At 44.3% G+C, this 20,462-nt stretch overlaps 1 protein-coding gene across 1 annotated transcript in view; it reads left to right on the top strand.

The window, feature by feature from the left end:
- The first annotated feature begins 224 nt into the window (after positions 1-224).
- Positions 225-20,462, top strand: part of LOC113189118 (E3 ubiquitin-protein ligase RNF220-like) — a 193,807-nt gene continuing 173,569 nt past the window's right edge. The window contains exon 1 of the mRNA XM_077791543.1: positions 225-960. Within this exon, the coding sequence (XP_077647669.1) occupies positions 336-960 (625 nt within the window). The 5' untranslated portion in view covers positions 225-335. The remainder of the gene's footprint in view (positions 961-20,462) is intronic.

Consider the following 20,462-nt stretch of genomic DNA (forward strand, 5'->3'; position numbering starts at 1 on the left):
CCAAAGTCAGCTACGCGTACATCACAGTAAGTTGTCTATTGATTTTCCTGAATGAAAATGGTCTGCTGCTGCTGCCCACTGGCTCCTAAAGCCTGTGGTGTCTCTTGCCCGAGCATCTGTAAGCCAGAAGGATGGTGTTTCGATCACTTGGGGTTTCCCTTTTTTTCCTCCCCCTGACTTTCCTCCTCCCTCTTTTTTTCTCTTTGCTGTTTCTGCAGGTCTTAGAAGGGCATGATTCCCCAGTAATATTCCCTGCCCTGATCCAAGGTGCCGCTTGGCCTCCCTCCCAGGGAAGACTGCTTCTTGTGTGACACCAGCCATTGAAAGAGACTCCGATGGACTTACACCGGGCAGCCTTCAAGATGGAGAACTCATCCTACCTTCCCAACCCTCTGGCATCCCCAGCATTGATGGTCCTTGCGTCCACGGCTGAGGCCAGCCGGGATGCTTCCATTCCTTGTCAGCAGCCACGACCCTTTGGTGTACCTGTCTCAGTAGACAAGGATGTGCATATTCCGTTCACCAATGGTTCCTACACCTTTGCCTCTATGTACCATCGGCAAGGTGGAGTGCCAGGCACTTTTGCCAATCGTGATTTCCCCCCTTCCTTACTACATCTGCACCCCCAGTTTGCTCCCCCAAATCTAGATTGCACCCCAATCAGTATGCTGAATCATAGTGGTGTGGGGGCTTTCCGTCCCTTTGCTTCCACTGAGGACCGGGAGAGCTATCAGTCAGCCTTTACACCGGCCAAGCGACTTAAGAACTGCCATGACACAGAGTCTCCCCACCTGCGCTTCTCAGATGCAGATGGCAAGGAATATGACTTTGGAACACAGCTGCCATCTAGTTCCCCCGGTTCACTTAAGGTTGATGACACTGGGAAGAAGATTTTTGCGGTCTCTGGCCTCATTTCTGATCGGGAAGCCTCATCTAGCCCAGAGGATCGGAATGACAGATGTAAGTACTTTGGTTGGAGCCCTCCCTCGCCCCCAGTTAGCCCTGCCTCCCAGTAGTGTTCAACAGGTCGGCGGCATTGTGCATGCTCCTAGTGACGGGAAGGGTCAACCACTTCCCTTGCGATAGCTATGGAGTGCTAACATTTATTTGTCTCTCACCAATGAGCACTGATAGTTCTTATAGAAAGTGTTTTTATGAAAGTAGCCAGAGGCAGATTGGCCTCAGCACTGCTTTATCTCCTGGATCTGGCTTGCTTCTTCTGGGGATTGTGGAATGAAGAGGGTGCCATATATGCACTGGAGTGAAGGTCATTTCATTAGAAAGTGTAGGTTCCCAGGGAATTTGGGAGGCCTGAAAAACTTGTCCATCCTTCCTCTTTTTTGCTGGTCTCATTATGGCTCTCTGATTGCAGTATTATTTTTTAGCTTTTCCATTGTATCACAGCCAGCAGACTCCACGTGATTTTATTTTCACAACTCTCAGCCCTTGTCCACATCAGGCTATTTTTCAGAGAAGGACAAAGGTGTCGTCAATCACCATAAAGCATTTCAAACAGCTGTGTTTTCCTTGCGCTCGCAAGGCTGGAAAGCCGACCTCTCTTGGGATTTGACAGGTTTGCTGGACGCTTATCCTGGGGCTCACTTTTAGGACTAGACACGGTTGACCTGTGTGACTGCTCCATAGTTGATGTTCACAGCTATTATTAATTTCTGCTTAGAAAATGGCTTTTCTCATGTTCTCCAAGAACCTTGTTGGGCTCTGGCTACACTCATATTGTTGAAACTACAGCTTTATTTGGAACTTGTAGACTAGAGTGCTGAACCTTGCAATCTTCTGCTCTGATATAATCAGAAAATAATTGTGTTTTGAAGCTTTTGGGTTGTGGGTAGACAGAGCAGTTTTCTTCAAGCCTGGTGAGAATTTATGAACTGAGGGTGTTTTCCCACCCAACCCTTTGTTCTGAGATTTGCTTCATTTTATTTTCTTAAGAAAACTACATCTGAGGTTTGCTTTCCCCTCTTCTCTATTTTTTTTGTACTCCTGTCCTCTCTATAACCACCAACACGAATACCATTTTTTTCTCTTCTCTTTATGATGCCGAGGAGAGTAATAGAGACATTGCAGCTCTCTCCCCTGTCGGCACTGCTTCCTCAGGCTGTCTCCTTGAATTAGGCACTGTGTTAACTTTCCTGCGCTAAAAGGCATCTGCCTAAACCCAGCGTACCTTTTCAATAAAAGTCATCATAAAATCAACCTGCCTTGTAAATCCATCGCTCTTTGGTTTTGAAATATGTTGCTAGTGTGTCTTTTATGTCAGCGTCTGTAAGCCGGAGACCTCCCCACTTAAGGGAGAAGGCTGCTACATGACAGCACAACTGCTAGTGTGGTTCTCACACTTGGGCTTTCCAGCCTTTCTGTTGACTTTCTGTCGACTCCTGTGTATTTTGATCCTGCTTCTGAATATACCTGCTGGACAGGTGTTGGTATTATGTTGATCTGTTTTTGTTTTATTTTCTTTTACTTTTTATTTGTTAATGGGATATGTAAGTGATCAAAGCTAGCTGTAATCTGACCTCTGGCTAAAAGTGCCCTGGGTCAGGGTTCTGACCCTTTTTTCCTCCAAGTCCAAGTTGAAAATGAAATCTTCTCAAAACGAATGTGCTACAGAGTAACATCTAGAGATCATGATTCCTTTCTTCTCACCTAACAGATCCAGCTTGTCTCCATTTGCTGTCTTTTAAGCCCAAACCCGTGTCAGACATCAGAGCAGGCGGAAGCTTGTTAGTCAAGTCAGAACTCATAGCTGTGGATATCCATTCCCCTCCGAGTGTCAAAGCCATAACTCTTCTGTTTGCCTGGTTTGCATTGTGTGGTGGTGCCATTCCCCCATGGAGATGGATCCCTCACACAGGAATACGCCTGGGTGGAGAAAAATTAAATGAATCTGTCTCCCAAAGTGAAATGGAATTCTGACCTTGAAATTAATGAGATTCTGATCGGAAGGGTGGGGAAACTTCTTTATTTCAAATTGTCATGTTATATAAATTGGAGTTCCTTCCCTTTTTATTTGTTTAAAATATGCTTCCCTTATGGAGTACTTTGTGTTCTCCTTTTCTTGGGTGCAGACATTATACCTATGGGAGTATCTATGAGTGCAGGCTGTTTGTACACACCCACATTATTAGCTAGAGTTGCATTTGTGACTAATCTTTAACCAGACACAAAGGTGCCAAGTGAAGAGGAGACTGTCACCCTGTGCTAGTCCTAGATTCATCCTCCTTTTTCATTTCTTTGCCTTAGATTGGATAGCAGCCTTTGAAGGGTTGGACTAGGCAACATCTGTGCTTTTGATTTTTGAGTTTGTGGAAGGCAAGAGAAACATTTCCTGCAAGGAAGGGTTGAAGAAGCACTATGACAAAGTCAGTAGCAACCTTCTTGGCTCTTGTCATATGCCAACGTGTGTTGGAATATTTATGGTCTCTTTTATGTAAATACATATTTAAGGGCCTTTAGAAGGGCTGATTATTCCCACTAGATGCCTTTCAGGTCCTCCCTACAGAACCGTTTTGAAATAAGTAATATTTCTCAGATAATCGAGTGACAGTATACAAGACTGCTTCCAAAGGGAGAAAGGAGCTTCAGGGGCAGATGGGACAGTGATGGGGGATGGGGGAGGGGGGAAGAGAGGAGAAACCGGGGAGGATACAGTGCTTTTCCCAGGATTGCCAAAATGAATCATGTATAATTTAGGTTTTTTATTATTAAAATCTAGAATTAATTTCTGATGGTTGATTTATTTTTCAGTTCTTTTTATATAAATAAAGTGTTTTCATAAAATGTAAGAAATGTTTTAATTAAAAAACAACAGTAAAACTCTAAGTAAGTGTTTAGTTTTAGAGCTTTGTTGGGAATGGGGGGATGTGAAAATGGGGGTGTGTACGTCCTTCCTCAGAGTACAAGTTTTATGACTTGAGTTTTAGGTCACTGCAAAATCAGTTTTATAATGGAAACACTGACAGCTTTTACTGTTGCAGCCACCCTCTGCTCACACACTACATCCATATGCAGATATGTGAATGAACGCCTTTTAAGAGGGTCCTGCAGGCATGGTGTAATACACAAGCACTGATTACTTAATTCTGGGTACTGATAGGCAGAATTTCTTTTGTGATCAAACATGCATTTTTTGAAGATGGAAATATAGCTATTTGGGTAAAATATCCTCTGTCCAGTAGATGATTCCAGTTTGTTTGCCTTTCCATCTACCTGGCATCACAGGTGATCCTGAGGTAGGTGTTGGGCTCTAAGGAACAGGAAGCCTTTGCTCTACAGGACTGACTTATTTGCCCTGGAAAAGGGGAGAAGTGTTTTGTGAGGAGCCCTTCATGGAGGATACATAATTCCCCAGGAAGAGGACTGAGGTAACTCCAGTTTATTGTCACTCCCTGAACCAGTCCCCAAGGTTTCTTGTCCAGGGAAAGGATGCTGAAATTTATGGACCAATTACAGATAGTCCTTATTGTGTCTTACATATGAAGCGTCTACAGATATGTTTCCCAGGGCCTTTAAAATAAACATTCCTCATTAAGGAAACTTTACAACAAAAGAGAAGGTAAGTACTGTCTGCTGCCTTGTGCTGTAATACATACACTTATTACCCCCTCAACACTCTGGCTTTGTCATGTGCATCTCCTGATGGTTCTCTTTAGATCTCCCCTGTGCCCAGACTCCTGCTGGGTGACACAAGTCTTTGGCCAGCCCGCTATCCATTCAGCCCAAATTGGAGTTGGCTAGTATGTGTGCTCACCTCAGGGCTGAGAAGGCCCAGAACTGTCCCCATGGAGCAGGGACTGGCCTGCCTTCTGGCTCACCTCAGGGAGGGGCACTGGGCACTGACCATAAGTGGCTTTACTTGGCCCTCTTCCTTGGCCCTTCCTCTGGTCAGGCAGATTCACAGGTAGGCAGGAAAGCTGATGGCTCCAAACAATTCCTGGATATTTTGCTTTGCTCTCATCTTTGATATATTTGAAAAACTATTCTCAGGTCCCAAAAGCCCTGAGTAGTAGGAGATGGTATCTTGTACTCTGAGATGTATCTTTATAAAGGCGTGTTGTCATTGAAGACCCTATGTCCTGAGAATACACTGAGCTCTCAGGCCAAGGACAGCCTGAAATGAGGAGGGCTGGCTGACATCATGGGGATGATGTTAGTGGACTACCTTCCAAGGGCTATGGGACTGGGTGGGCAGAGATGTTAGTCTGGGGTGTGGAGAATGTTTGGAGGCAGTTCCAAGGTCACCAGGCGCCACCTCTGGATTGCAGCTGAAGCAGATGAACAGTGTGAAAGGGTCAGCAAATCATCAGAGGAGAGGGGTCAGATGGTTCCCTCTGTCCTGACTGCCCAGACCTAGCCCAGCTCAGCTGCTCCCCTGCTCTCCCCCCTTTCTCCCCGGGGGCAAGAACTCCTGTGATGTGTGTGGTTTCTGGTTGTTCACTCCCAACACAGTCATGGAGACTCCTTTTCATGCTGCTGGGTTTAATTGTCTTGTTGGGATAAAGAAATGTTTGCACAGCTAAAGTGGGGCCGGGCTGGACCGGAGCGGTCCCTGATGGCTGCAGAGCCATCTGGCCTGGCTTGGCTCAGCTCGGCGCGCCGCTCGCCGGGCGCCTGGGCTCGCTCTCGCTCTCGCTCCCGCTCTCTTCCCCTGCCCTCGCTCCACAGCGCGCCGCTGTTCGGCGGCTGCCTCCTCGCACGGCCGGAATGCCTAATCACCATGGTGAGAAAACGGACACCCGCGGCCGTCCTCCCTCCTCGCCTCGCGCCCTCCCTCCCATCAATTGTCATGCAGAAGTGATCCGGGCTGCCGTTTCCTCGCGGCCGCCAGCCAGCCCCTCGCCGCTCCCGGCAGAAGGGTGGCTGGTAATTGATCGTTGGGGGGAGGGGGCGCGGAGAGGCGTGAGGACCGGCCAGGGGAGGCAAGGCCACACTGTGGGCGCCTCGCTCACTTGCAAAAGGACCCCCCCAGCCGCCGCCACCGAGGCGGCTCGCAAGTGGTTTCAGAAATGTTGGTGACCTCGCCGTCGCTCTGCCGTACTTGAAGGCTGCGCGAGAACTCCTCGCGCTGTCCCGAGGGTCTCCGGAGAGCCCGCGCCGCCGCCCTCCTGCGGCGCGGAGATCGAGGGCCAGGGCCAGCCGTGTCCCCCGCCCTGTCCTCCATCCATGTCCCCACGCCCCCAAGTCGCACACTAGGAACCCAGCCCCGGGTGGTTTTCCTGGACGTCATCCGAGCAGAGGAGTGGGGGACTGGGGCGAGGGGTCGGGGAGGGAGTGTGACTGGAGGGGGGGCACGCCCAATGCAGACGTCCTGGGTGATGGGGGACCCTGCGGGAGGTGCAGGTGGGTGCGTGGGGAGGGTGAAGGGGGCACGGCGTGGGCGCGGGGAGACCGCGGGGCGGGGGCCTAGAGAGACGAGGCTGGGGAGGGGGGCGAGCGAGAGGAGGGAGGGGGCGCCAGGGCACGCGGACTCGGGGGCTGGACGTGCGTACACGCGCATCTGGACCTGGCTTTTCCTCTGTACTCGGGGACTTTGAGGTTTTCTCCTTTCTGTTCAAAATGTTTTTCCCGTCTAGCTTTTCAGATCTGTAAAACGTTCCGGGGAACGTTTCCCAAGTCCAGGGCTGGGCGAGCCGGCACGATTGCTGGTATTCGGGCGAGGCGAGCCGCGGTCGCCTCTGAGGGTCGGAGGCTCGCAGCCAGCACAGCGGGGCTCGTTAAAGTCCCGGGCAATTTCTGGAACTCTTCCCACGGGAAGTTTTCCGGGGCTGCCTTCCGGTCAGCGGCCCCAGGTTGATTATTTGGTGGCCCTTTTTTGTTTGAAAACAAAAAAACACACATTGTATCCCAATAACAAAAGTTGCTCTCCTCCCCCACCCCCTTTCCTCATTAGGCAGGGAAGAGGAAACTGAAAAATAGAATTATATTTTTATATTGGTTTTTCTTATTTTTTAACCCTTCTTAACTACCGCCATCTGGTTAATAGATATTAGCACACGTTGAAATGTATTCTTTGTAAATACTCGGGTTTTGGAGTGACAATACGTTTAATGGTGTTATATTTTTATGATGATTTTTTTCTTGTTTTTAACTCATTTGCCACCTCCATCTGGTTAATGAATATCCGAGCACATGTTGGAACGTACTCTATATAAATACTTGAGATTTGGAGTGATGGTACATTTCATTGTAAAATCCTCATGACTCTAACACCCAAATAATAATTTTTGGACTTGAACATTCTCTTCTAACACTTTATAACTGCATTTCTCAGCGCCATTTTATCCCTCTTAAAGAAAGAAGAACTGCAGACTAAAGAATAATTTATTGCTATATGACAGCTAAAATGCCTTGAAATTTTTAAAAAGTATCATTTCAGTTGTGGCATTTGTGGTTGAACAGAATCTGTTTTTATCCTCAAAGTGTGTACTACAGGGTGAGGATTTGTAGATCTGTCTCTCTTTGGGTCACAGAGGAGAATTTTCTGCAAAAGAACTTTTTTATGCTTTTTTCCAAGAAAAGGGCCTGAATTGGGACTACGTTTTTAGACCTAGAGAAATGACAGACTGTGGTATGAACCAGGAAACCTGGTGGTGGATGCCAGCCAAGCAAACAGAAGTAATTCATCCTTTCCCAGCATTACCCAGTGGATCAGACTTTTCTATTATCTTAATCACAGTTTAGTTTTAGTGTTAAAATTTTTTTTTTTTTGCATTAGTGAAAATCATATAAAATGGTTTAATAAATTTTAGTTGGAGTATTGAATACATTGATGGTGTGGTTATAATCTAGTTTTTATTGTAAGTTTTCACCAATTTGCCACTCTTTGGCATCACCCAGAACAGAATCTGTAAGTCTCTGCTATCCCAAAGGTGTGGAGATTTGAGGAACAAAAGGAAGAATTGATTTAGCCTTGAGTTTTGATAATGACAAAGGTATGGTTGTTCTTTTTTTCAAAATATATGTGAAATCCCCTTCTCAAATATAGACTTTTGTTGTTAAAATACTAAAAAATCTTTCATAACTGAAAAAGTAATATAAAATTTGCTTTTGTTTCCCTTACCTTCTAGAAATCTGAGACTGGAGTCTATCCCCTTTCCAAAAGTTTTCCTGCATCCCCTATCATGGAGTCCATAAATACAAATCTGCTTTTGGTGTATATTTAAAAAAAAAAAAAAAAAGTTTCTGCCTATATCCTGGTTGAAGCTGGAAACAGTCAAGTGATATGGGGGCTTGTAGACACATATAACCATCTGGCAATTCAGATATTTGACCGTCAAATTTCTCTGTGGAATGTGTTCTGATTGCAGATGACCTAGAGGAAATGAAAGTTGTGTTTTTAAGGGGAGATGTGGTGCTGCGCCCAGTGCATTCTCTTTAGCAGATCCAGGGCTTAGGAAAGTCTGGAGCTACAAGGGTGAAGAAGGAACCTTTGGGTTCGGTCTCATGAGAAATCAAGCCCAGTAAGCCTGAGTGTGACTCACCAGATGAGGGTTGTCTTTTTCCACTGAAATTCATTTGCAGGCTGAGACTTATGGCTTTGCATCCATCTTAGAGCAGCAGAAACAGTCCAAAAGCCACAGGGAGGGGACAAGGGCCAGCTCTGGAAAGGCCTTCACTTTATTTTCAGCTTATGATTCCCATTTAGGTGCCAGTTAATCCTATATTGCTCTCATTTGACCTTTCTTTTTGGGGTTTGATTTAAACTAAGTCAGTGGCCTAGCATAATAAATACCTGTTAAGAGAATAAAAGCTGTGTTTGTCCCTTTGAGCCTCAACTTGAAGGTGTTAAGGCAATATAACATAGTAGTTATGAGTATAGTCTTTGTAGTTTAATCTTGACCATTTAGCTTACTTTCTCTGTGAAACCAGGCTATTTACTTATTGTCTTCATGCCTCAGTATTCTCATCTGTAAAATGGGAATTATATAACCTTAAAGGGCCGTTCACAAAGAGCTGAATGAGGTTAAACACACAGATAATGTTTAGAATGGTTCCTCACACACATCAACTAATCAATATATAATGACTATTATTATTTCCAGGACAATCTGATGGCCTAATCTTCCTTGTTAGAAGTACCAACATAGTCAAATGCAGGGCCATTAACAGCTAGCATGGATGTAGGATCCTTTCACATACACTCATGCCTTATGGCAATGTGGAAAGAGGAAGGGAAGGAGGCTGGAAAGCCCTTTTCGTGATGGCCAGCTGCTTCGCCTCCCTTCATTATCATCCATCCACCAGGATTAGCCCTGGTGTCCCTCTGACCTCCTTCTCCCTTAGTTTTATTTAGAAAAAGTTAATATTATAGTTACGGACTCATTGTCTCTGAGTCTGAAAGGGACTTGACTGAGTTAGATATCTAGGCAGTGCCCCAGGTCAGAGAATCCCAAGCTCATGTTATTTTCTTTTTCTGAAATTTTGTCTTATCAGATATGGTTTGAAATAAATGGGTTATTAGAATTTGTGAGTGTAGAGATTTGGGCTATCTATAGTCAGATTTGCTATAATGGTATTTGACTGGTATTAGAATTCGAAGTCTCAGAGTTTCTAAAATGTCCTTAGATTTTAAGTTATACAGACACTTTTACCCTCTTGCCTATGTAAGACAAATCTGTGAACCTTCCCCCATCTGTGTGTGTCACAGTCCCACAGCATGATGGATTGTCTCTGCTTGGGGGAGGCTTAGGACCAGGCTTGAAGGGGCCTTGCAGGTCAGGAGAGAAATACAGCAGCAGGGCTGTGATGGTTGAGGGCGGGGGGGGGGGGGGTCCTGGGGAAGGATTAGCTGGGGGAAAGGGAGGGCAGGGTTGGGCGGGGACAGGCCTCTCACATAGTGTCTGTGTGCATTCTCCTAGGAGTAAAAGAGGGCTGTCCATTACCCTGAGCGCACAAATAAACTCAGTGTTTTTCTCTTTGTAGAAAGAAAGCCCCATGGGGTTTGGAATACCAGAGAATGACTCTGCATGTCAGTGGGAGAGGTGGGGAGTGGAGGATGGGAGTGGGAAAGACCTACCCTCTGCCTGAGGATCTTGGTTTTAGTTTGTATTTCAGTAGAGTGGCTCATGTTTAGAAAGTCTTATGTTCACATAGGTATGTAGCAAAAATGGGCATTGGAAGCCAGTCAACTGCTACCTTCTTCTCTACCAGCTCCTTAATGCCCTTGAAGGAAAGGGCTTCAGCTCAGCTCACTGCTGCAAACAGAATGTCCCTACAGATTGTGGAGCAGGCAATTCTGCTCTCTCCCTATTCCCGGTCCCTTCCCACAGATAGGCACAGAGATGTATGGGAAATGCTAAATGTTCTTAATTTGTGGTGTTTAAAGAAGGGGCAATAGCTGGGAGTGGTAGTGTCCACCTATAATGCCCACCACTTGGAAGGCTGAGGCAGGAGGATAACAAATTTAAGGCCACTGGGCAACTTAGCAAGACTTTGTTTCAAAATAAAAGATAAAAGAGCTGGGGATATAACTCAGTGGTAGAGCACTTGCCTGGAACATGTGAGGCCCTGGGTTCAATCCCCAGAACAGTGGGGTGGGGGGCGGGGGGGGGCAAAATTCTGGGATTTAGACTCAATGTCAAAATCATAATTAAGAAGAAATCTATGTGGCTCAAGCGGTAGCGCGCTCGCCTAACATGCGTGCGGCCCCGGTTCGATCCTCAGCACCACATACAAACAGAGATGTTGTGTCTGCCAAAAACTAATATATATATATATATATATATATATATATATATATATATATATATATATATAAATTCTCTCTCTATAAAAAAATAATAATTAATTAAATAAATCTTATAAAAAACTTTAAAAAAAAGAAGAAGAAATTCTAGAAGAGGAAAGATGGGAGTCAGGAGTCTAAGGTGGCTGGAGAGGTAAGGGCAGTGGCACAAGCTAGGGGAAGGAACCAGCAGGACTGCAGTTAGGGCCTAGGCTTCAGCTTCCTTCCTGAGCAGTAAAATTAAAAAAAAAAAAAAAATCCTTAGAACAACAAAAGTCTGGACTCATGGGCTTCCTTCCTGACAAGCCAACCTGGTGGGGCTTCATTCAGACTGAGCAGCAGTCAAGGCTGATTTACGGGTACAAGAGCCCAGACATGTGAGCTTAACCCTTTCCTAGCCACAAGGATGATTCGTTGCAAATATTGCCTCCTCCTTCCAGCTCCGCATCATGGTGTGGGTGGGTTAATACAATCATTTCCTCTTGACTGAAAAAGAGTGCCCGTTGTGGAAGTGCCTACTACCCTCATCATGAAAAAGCTGAGTTTATGAGAAGTTGAGTGACTTGAATACCTTCAAGTCTAGTACAGAGTTGGTATTGGGACTCTTGGCCAGTATAGCTCACAGGTCCTTGGTGACATTATGTTGACTTTGGAGCATTACATCCATCTTTGATAATGGAAAGTGTTTCCTGGAGTCTGTATTGGGGTGATCCTGTAAGCTCCAGATGTATCTCTGGAACATATTGGTATTGCAGAAAGAATGGTACTGTTTCATCTCAGCTGTTTATTGGTGGCAGTGGATAAAACCATGGTGAAGTACATGAGGCATGATTCAGCTGCCATCACTGGTAGAGGGTCTGATGTGCTCATTAATCCAGTTAGTCATTCAGCTGCCCTTACTGGGTACCGACATTGTTCCAGGCACCATGCTTAGTGTTGGGGATGGAACAATGAGCAAGATAGATTATAGCCTCTGCCTTACTGGAGGTGAAAGTTTGGTTAGCAACAGCAGAATGTGGTAAGAAGTGCTGTCTTGGGGGAAGTGGCAAATGCCACAGGATTAGAAATAGAAGCATTTGATCTTACCTAAGAGGGGTTGTTTTCTGGAGCAAGCAACCTTTAAGCTGATATCTGAAAATCAACAAGGAATTGTTTATTCAAAGGAGCTAGGCTTGGCAGTTTGCCTTTTTTGGATAAAGTATTACATCCAAGAGTGGAAGAAAAGACTCCAGAACTGCCAAGGATTGCTCGTGATAAAGTAGAATAGAAATTTTTCTGCTGGGATCTGAAACCTGACCTTGGATCTCTAAGGCACATCATTCTATAGCCAGATATTCTTGAGAATGTCCATTTGGTGCTTGTGTGGTTCTGAGGCCCAATATCATTAGAGGGTCCCGCTTTTAAAGTAATGTTCTAAGGATAAGTCACTATAAAGTACTTTCTTTTTTTTGGTACAGGGGGTGGAACCCAGGGGCAATTAACCATGAGCCACCTCCCCAGCCTGTTTTATATTGTATTTTGAGACCGGGTCTCACTAAGTTGCTTAGGGCCTCACTAAGTTGCTGAGTCTGATTTGGAACTTGAGATCCTCCTGCCTCAGCCTTCTGAGCTGCTAGCATTACAGATATGCACCATTGTGCCCTGCTTATAAAATACTCTCTTATGACATGTGATATCTTAACCACCAGAAGACCCATTTGCCGAATGAAGGAGGGCACCCCCTTGCTGATGTTTAGTGAGGTAGGTAAAATGTCTTCGTCTTTTTACTGAAGTTCATGGTCAGCTCTATTCTTTGCCCTGTACAGAGACGTGATAGGTCTCAGGACTTAAGAGTGCTCACTTGGCCATTAAACTAAGCTACATAGCACAGGGGATTCCTGGCAGGGTTTCTTGGCAAAGTTTCCTACAGGAGGTGCATTGCTCAGGCTTGACTTTCATAAATAGTGCCAAAAGTATTGAAGAAGGGAAAAAAGTGGCAAACCAAACGGTTGTTCCAGTCTGGCACACATCGGCATACTAAAAACAGTTCCCTCCAGCGGGGCCTCTGCACACTGCCATCCTTGTTGTGGTTTCCCTTCCCCGGTCTCTTATCTTCATCATCTCTCTCCATCCACGAGCATTTCCTGAGCTCCTGTGTGCAGAGCCTTGTGCGCAGTGCTGCTTGCAGGGGAATCAGAGAAACAGGAGATCATGCTTCCTCTTCTTGAGGACTTCATGGTTAAGGTGAGTAGTTAGGATGTATACACGAGAAAGGAATGATAATGTGAAATCACAGATGGTAAGGGCTTAAGGATTTCAAGAGAGGGAGTCAGCTCCAAGGCTGGGTTCCTCACATGTTATCTAAGGACTGTCTGCTTCAGATCACCTGTGGTGGGTGGGGGTTGGGGGGAGAATGCTGTGGATAACCCAGAGTCCCAGGGCCCACACTAGACTGTCCTGGCAGAATCCCTGGGAATACTGAATTTTGGAAGCAGCTTCCCCACACGAGTCTTATGTTCCTTAAGATGTATGAAACACTCATCCAGGGTGAAAGGATTGGAGGAAAGTTTTTGCAGAGGAGTTTGGCCTTGAAGGAAGGGGAGTTAGGACTAGGTGAGTACAGGGAACAGGATGGCATTCCATTGAGGAAACACAGGCTCTGGGCACAAATAGTACCTTTCTTTCCCAGCATCCTGCTGCTGGAAGCATCTGTCCAGCTGCCTCGAGTCCTCCCTCTCTGCCTCGGCTCCTCCTTGGGCTCTTTCTCTGCCTCCCTTATTGCAGATCAGCTGACTGTGTATGCTTAGACCTCGCCTTCTTGCAGCAATATTGTCATTATGTGGCAGCCCAGCGGAGGGGCTGGAGGTGCTTAGCCAGATGTGAGAAGGCCAGAGCATGCCTGGTGCTCCTTGGGCTCTGGCCAGCAGCTGGTCTTCTCATGTGTTTGTGCTGCCTGAAGGGACTGTGGAGGGGTTGTGGTGGTGGTGGGTTTGTTTCTGTTTTCTTGTCTCCGCTAGCCTCCTCTTAGCTTCCCCAGCCCTTAAGCATTCAGATGCTCATTTGTAAATAAATACAGGTTGAAGGGGTAGGGGCATCTCAGAGGCAGAATTAGTCCCCACCACCTGCAGGCTGGTTTTCTGCTTCAAGTTTTAAGTTTTCTGGGAGTAGCTGCCAGTGGGTGGAAGGTTAAACAGACTGGGTTAAACAGACTGGGCTTGGGCTGAGGCTCAGGTGCTTTCAGATACTTGTGCATGAGGGATGCCCTCATCAACTTTGCTTCTAGAGCTGGAGGTGCTTGTTTTTTCCCCAGCATAATTCTACCTTTTAAAAACATTCATTACATTATATTGTAAATATTTGCTTTACTGTCCTTCTCCCACGGGCCTATGTCTATGCCCTTGTATGACTCCATACAATGTGTCTCCTCATGTAATGCCTGGCTTGATCAATATGGGTATGAGAATAAATGAACCCAAGATTACAGTTTCCTCTGCCGAGTTCTGCTGAGACTGCCAGCTGGCTTTCCACACTTTGACATAGACTGAAGGACCACACAGGATCCTGCACAGGGCTGGGCACCTTTAGCACAATGACATGTTAAAATTGATGACTGCAAATGAAGGAACAGTTCAGTGATGGGACAAGAGCACAGAATCTGAAGCTCTGGCTGCTCAGTGACTAGCTATGTGACCCTGGGTCAACCACTTCATTTCTCTGAGCCCTAGTTCCTCACTTATGAAATGGGGCGGGGGGGGGTGTGTGTGTGAATAATCCCTACCCTCCCTTATAGAGTTGCTGCATCAGAAATGATAACACAAGTCTACTCTGTAACCTAAAATCGTGCCATACTGGTTGGGCTAAGAAGAGAGTCTATTTATGGGCACTGGCTGCAGCATTATTTTCCTCAGTAGTTTGAGACCAGAGTTGCTCAACTTTTGTTGGTTTTTTTGAAGGTAGGCTGGCAGGCCACTTTCTGTACAGATTTGTGACAACTGAGATGCCATTTTGCCAGATCACCCACTGAAAGGAATTTATCCTTTGCCTTTCTTCTCAACAAAGTGGACTGCCTTCATTTATTTATTTTTTTTACTTCCAAGGCTCTCTTCCTATTTTTTGGAGGGAAATGTTTTAGCTTAGAGACATAATTCCCTGGCCTGAGAAATGATGGACAGAATCAAGGCAAAGAGGGCTTTCTGCCCTAGAGAAACTTCCCAGGCTGCAGGAATAGCCAAGCTGGTGTGATAAGATGAAGAAGGCTGCATCAGATTTGGAAGGATTTGGAAGGGCTGGCTCCTTAGGCAAGATCTTTCGAAGTCAGAGCTGGGCTAGGAAGACTGGAAAGAGCCTGCATTTGAAAAAGACTTTACTTGTGCGGTAAACTTCATTGTGTGATTATTTAATAGACCATTAACAAGCAGATTCATTAACAAGATCTTAATTAACAAGTTCCAGGGTTATTCCTCCTACTTCCCAGGGGAACTGTTCTTCTCCTATTTAGTCCTAGAGACTTCCTATCCTCCTTAAACTAACCGAACCAGATGCATTTAAATTCAGTCTTTTTATTGCAAGTGAAATGACTGCAGGCGAAGAGAGGAACATAGAACTCTCCTAACAATAATAGCTAACCACCCCCACCTTTTTTTTTTTCTGTGCTGGCCACTGAACCTAGGGCCTTGCATATGGGCAACTGCCATACCACTGAGATACTTCCCTAGCCCATTAGCTAACCTCTTTGAGGGCTTTTATATGTCAGGCACTGTATGGAGTACTTTTCAGGTAGTAATCATTTAATCCTCAAATATCTCTAGGAGATAGGTGTTGTTTCCCCCTATTTACAGATGAGGAAACTGAGGCATAGAACATTTAAGCAATGTACTCCTTGTCACACAATGAAAAGTGGTAGAGATGAGATTCAAACCAAGGCAGTCTGGTTCCAGAGTCAATGGGAAGGGAAAAAAAACCCAGGAGACGGAGACCTGTGGGTCAGATTCATGATATTAAGCATAAGAGGGCTGGGGATATAGTAATAGAGTGCCGGCCTAACAGCTTGAGTCCCAGGTTCAATCCCCAGTAACTCACCCCACCACAAACACAAAGAAAAATATCTGAAGCTGTGTACTGTGTGCCAGATGCAGCTTGCTCTGAACTCTTCATGAATGCATGTCAGGCTGTGTCCACACTTGGAGAAATTGTAGGAGTCTTTTGTGGGGAGATGTTCCTTAAACATTTTGATCCATTCAAAAATCTTTGTCACCTTGCTACACTGTGAACTTCTTGAGGTAGGGACTGTATTTATCGCTCTTCCCAGTCCCTAATGCATTGCCTGAGACTTACTAGTTGTTATCTAAAAAGAAAAGTTGGTCAGATGAATCCCCTGACAGGGATGGAGGAAAATAATGTGGAATCTGCTAACTCCTCATGCTTAGTGCTCCTGCCTGCCTCTGGGATACTTAAAGTACTGTTCAGATGTAGTTTAGGAAGAGCCACCTCTGAGATGGGACAGATGTGTTTAAGGAATATTTTTTTCTGTGCCTCTGTTTCCTTAGGGTAAAGAGCGACAAATATTGGTTATGGTTACCATCTCTAGAGCTACAAGGATTAAGGGGGTTAAGATACAAATAAAATCCTAGGAATAGTGCCTGGTGCAAAGAAAGCCTTCATTAAATGTTAGCTCTAATATTACAGGGGCTTGATCTGGGTTTGAAGTCTCTTTTAAATTTTTAATTAATTATTTTTTTTTAAATATTTATTTTTTAGTTCTCAGCGGACACAACATCTTTGTTGATATGTGGTGCTGAGGATCAAACCCGGGCCGCACGCATGCCAGGCGAGCGCGCTACCGCTTGAGCCACATCCCCAGCCCCTAATTAATTAATTTTTATTTCTTGGTTTCAGGGATTAAAAACTCAGGGGTGCTTTACCACTGAGCTACATCCTCAGTCCTTTTTAAATTTTATTTTTTAATTCTGAGACAATTTTTTGTTTGTTTGTTTGTTTTGCTGCGTTGCTGAGAGTCTTAGTAAATTGCTGAGGCTGATCTTGAACTTGCGATTCTCCTGCCTCAGCTGCCCCAATTGCTGGAATTACAGTCAGGGTTTTTGTTGTGCTTAGTTAGATTTGAAATCTCTTGAATAGTCCCTCCTCACCATTCACCTCCACTCTTGATCACATACAGGGACAGTGACTCTGGCACTTATGGGTTTATTGTGACAGTCTTTTGATAGCCATAAAAAATATCCCAATTTGATATTAAGGAGCTGGTACCTGTAATGTTGTCTTTCCTTCCTGACTCCAGTTACACGGGGCCTGGAGCAAGGATGACTTTAGAGCTCACCTCATGACCCTCTTTTTGAGCTTCTCTAAAAGGCTGAAAGTGGCAATAACTAGAATTCTACATTAAACTCCTACCTGGGAAGGACAGTAAGCCACAGGGACTTTTTCTCTGGCAAAAGGACTTGATTAGTCTTGTGCTTTACCTCTGCCTGCCAGCTACTCAGATAGCAAGGCTGTGGCCATTTACTCTTTCCCAACTATCTGGGGGAAAGGACAAGGAAGTGACAGAATGCCTAAAGTCATTGGGAAATTTGAGCCAAGAAGGATCTGTTACAGGTTGCTTTATTGTCTTCATTTTCAAATTACTATATTTACATAATGCTTAGGACTTTTTTTTCTCTTTTCCTTCCATCTTTTTTTTTAATATTTATTTTTTAGTTGTAGTTGGACATAATATCTTTATTTTATTTATTTGTATGTGGTGCTGAGGATTGAACCCAGGGCCTCACACGTGCTAGGCAAGCGCTCTACCGCTGAGCCACAACCCCAGCCCTTCCCTTTATCTTAAGGGAAAAAAAAAAGTTGCATTTTGCCTATCCAGATCTCATCTCATTTTTACATTCTAGAAATACCCTTCTGCTAAATCTCATCCTGAAGATTTACAAGAGCATCCATTTTCATGGCTGGTGTCTTGCTACCCTCCAGCATCCAGCCCCACCCCCTCATCTTTAGCTCATGATAGATGCTCATAAACCCTCAAATGGGCCTCCCTCTTCCCCAAGTCACACCCTTGTGTTCTTTCTAAGTAGCTTGGCCATAATATCACTTTCTTTAGCAGCATTCTAACTTCTAAGAGGCTTAATAGGCAAGGAGATTGTGGGGTCTTTGACTCTCCCTGAGCCTTAGCCCTAAGTGGTTTATTCTATTAAGCTGCTGCTTGGTGGTGGATAGAGCTTTGCTGAATAAGAAGTTGGGGTCGGGGGAGGTTGCAGTAAGAGTAATAAAAAAACTTTCACTCCCCCTTGTGCCTACCCCTCCCTCCAGCCCATTCTTGCCGGATGATGCTGTTTTTAGAGCTTGGGAATGAAGGGAGTGGCGATGGAACTAAGAACTTTCCTTACAGGATTTAGGAAGTTGGCCTTTTTTCCAATGCTGCCTTTTGCTGCCTCACCTCTACCCTTCCTGCCCATTTGTTCCTACTCCTCAATCTGCCACTTCTGGGTTTTCCTTCCACTCCCACTTTTGCCTCCACTCCAACTCTGTGGATCTGTCTAGAAGTGATGAATAAAAATTATGAACTATTGATTGCTATCCTAAGTGTGAAATGTAGGAAAAAATAACAAGATTCAAGTTTAACAAAGGAAACAATGCAGAATTTTCCAACGCATTTTTTTTTCCTAAGAGTTACACCAAGATGAATGTATTCCTTCTGATATTTTGACCCAGATTAAGGATTTTCAGGTCTCCCTATTAATATTCTCTCTTGGTTCAGGGGAGCAGCAGGTTGGGAGAGCTGGGAAACCGTGTCTGGTTTTATTTAATCATGCTGAGCTGCAGAGAAACTAGAAGGGAAATTTGTGAAACAGGAAAAATGAGGTTGTTGGAAAAGTGAAGCAAGAGAATCAAGAATGTAAGTGTAGGGGGGGAAAATAAGAAGCCAGTCTTCACCGGGAAGGCAGGAAGAAGGCCAGAAGTAGTCAGGGAACTAAAAAGAAGGAAAGAAAACTTGAAGCTGGAGGTGGGAAGAACATAGAAAATTTGAAGCACTCCAAGGAATTACGAAGGTTGGGGCAGTAGCTCCATGGTAGAGTGCTTGCCTTGCCGGCCGAAGGCTCTGGATTCAATCTCCAGTATTGAAACAAACAAACAAACCACACACACACACACTAAAAAAGGGATTATGAATAATTTGTTTGATAACATACCCTGATTGATGAAGGTATTTGGGGGACAATTTAACAGTGTCTATCCACAGAAAAATTAAAATGCAAATGTCCTTTGACAGGATTCAACTATAGGAGTTTATCCTACATATATTTGGCCAAATACATAAAAATGTGTCTTTACAATATTGTTTGTAATGTGAACAAAACAAAACCAGAAACAACCTAAATATGTATAGATAGGGAATTGGTAAAGTAAGTTTTGATACATCCATATAATACTATGTAGTATTTTTTTTTTAAATGCGTTAAGGTACTAAATACCTATATGTAAAACAAGGAACAGAGGAAAAATATTTCTTTGTATAGAAATATATATATATCATATTTAGCTTTATTTGTGAATATAAAACTTTCAGAAGGATACACAAGATACTCTTAATGGTTTCCTCTGGGAAATATGACAGGGACAGAAAGAAAGGAATGATACTGATCATAACGTTGTTATCAGTATTGGTTCATTAGTTGTGACAAATATACCCTATTGATATTAAGTGTTAATAGTAGGGTAAACTGGGCATGGGGTATATGAAAACTCTGTACTACCTTTGTGATTTTTCTGTAAAATAAAATCTAAAATAAAAATTTTTTGTTTTATTTTTTGGTACTGGAGATTGAACCCAAAGGAGCTTAGCCACTGAACCACATCCTCAGCGCCCCCACCACCTCTTTTATTTTGAGACAGGTTCTCACTAATTTGTTTAGGGCTTTGCTAAGTTGCTGAGGCTAGTTTTGAACTTATGATCCTCCCGCCTCAGGCTCCTGAGTCACTGGGATTACAGGTGTGCACCACTATGCATGGGAAATTAAAGTTTATTTTTAAAAGATAATCTGAGAGACTATATTATGGGAAAGGTCCATAACCTAACATTTAAAGATTGAACCTTGAAATGATGAATTGATAAAGTTAAATGATTCCTCTAATTATAGAAGTAATTACTAATTGGTTCTGTTTCTTCCAAATGGTCAAGTAGATGGGATTATAGTCACAGTAGCTGGAGCAGTGTCTGATTTCTTTGTTTATTTACAAAATTAACTTTCTTTCTGAATTAGTTTGTAAAACAGTTAACCCATGGTTGTTTCAGTTTCTCCATCCAAAAACCACAGACTGGTCGGGGAGCTATACAGTGAAGGGAATTTTAAAATGAAGAAACTTCAAGGTGGTCAAATGCTTATTGCTTTCTTCAAGTGAGCAAGTTAGTGTGGAGAGAGAGCAAATATGAAGGATAAATGGAATCCCATTTAACCAACTCTACATACTGCCATTTCTATGAGATTTTTTTTCCCCCTCAAATTGGTGCTCCAGCCAAGTAGGAGCAGACCGGAAGACTCTAGCTCTTGCCATCTTCTGAGTGGGGTCTTTTCCCTCCTGTGCACCAGCAGGAGTGATGGTAGCCACTGACTGAGTTCTTTGCAGGATCTGGGTCTGGAGATCACTGACTTTCTACTGGCTCAAAATGATGGTGCTTATTTACATTCTTTCCTCTGAAAGTAAGATATGATTAAGGCCCAAATAGAAGACATTT

Source organism: Urocitellus parryii, chromosome 11 (genome assembly GCF_045843805.1).
Source record: "Urocitellus parryii isolate mUroPar1 chromosome 11, mUroPar1.hap1, whole genome shotgun sequence".
Taxonomy (NCBI): Eukaryota; Metazoa; Chordata; class Mammalia; order Rodentia; family Sciuridae; genus Urocitellus; species Urocitellus parryii.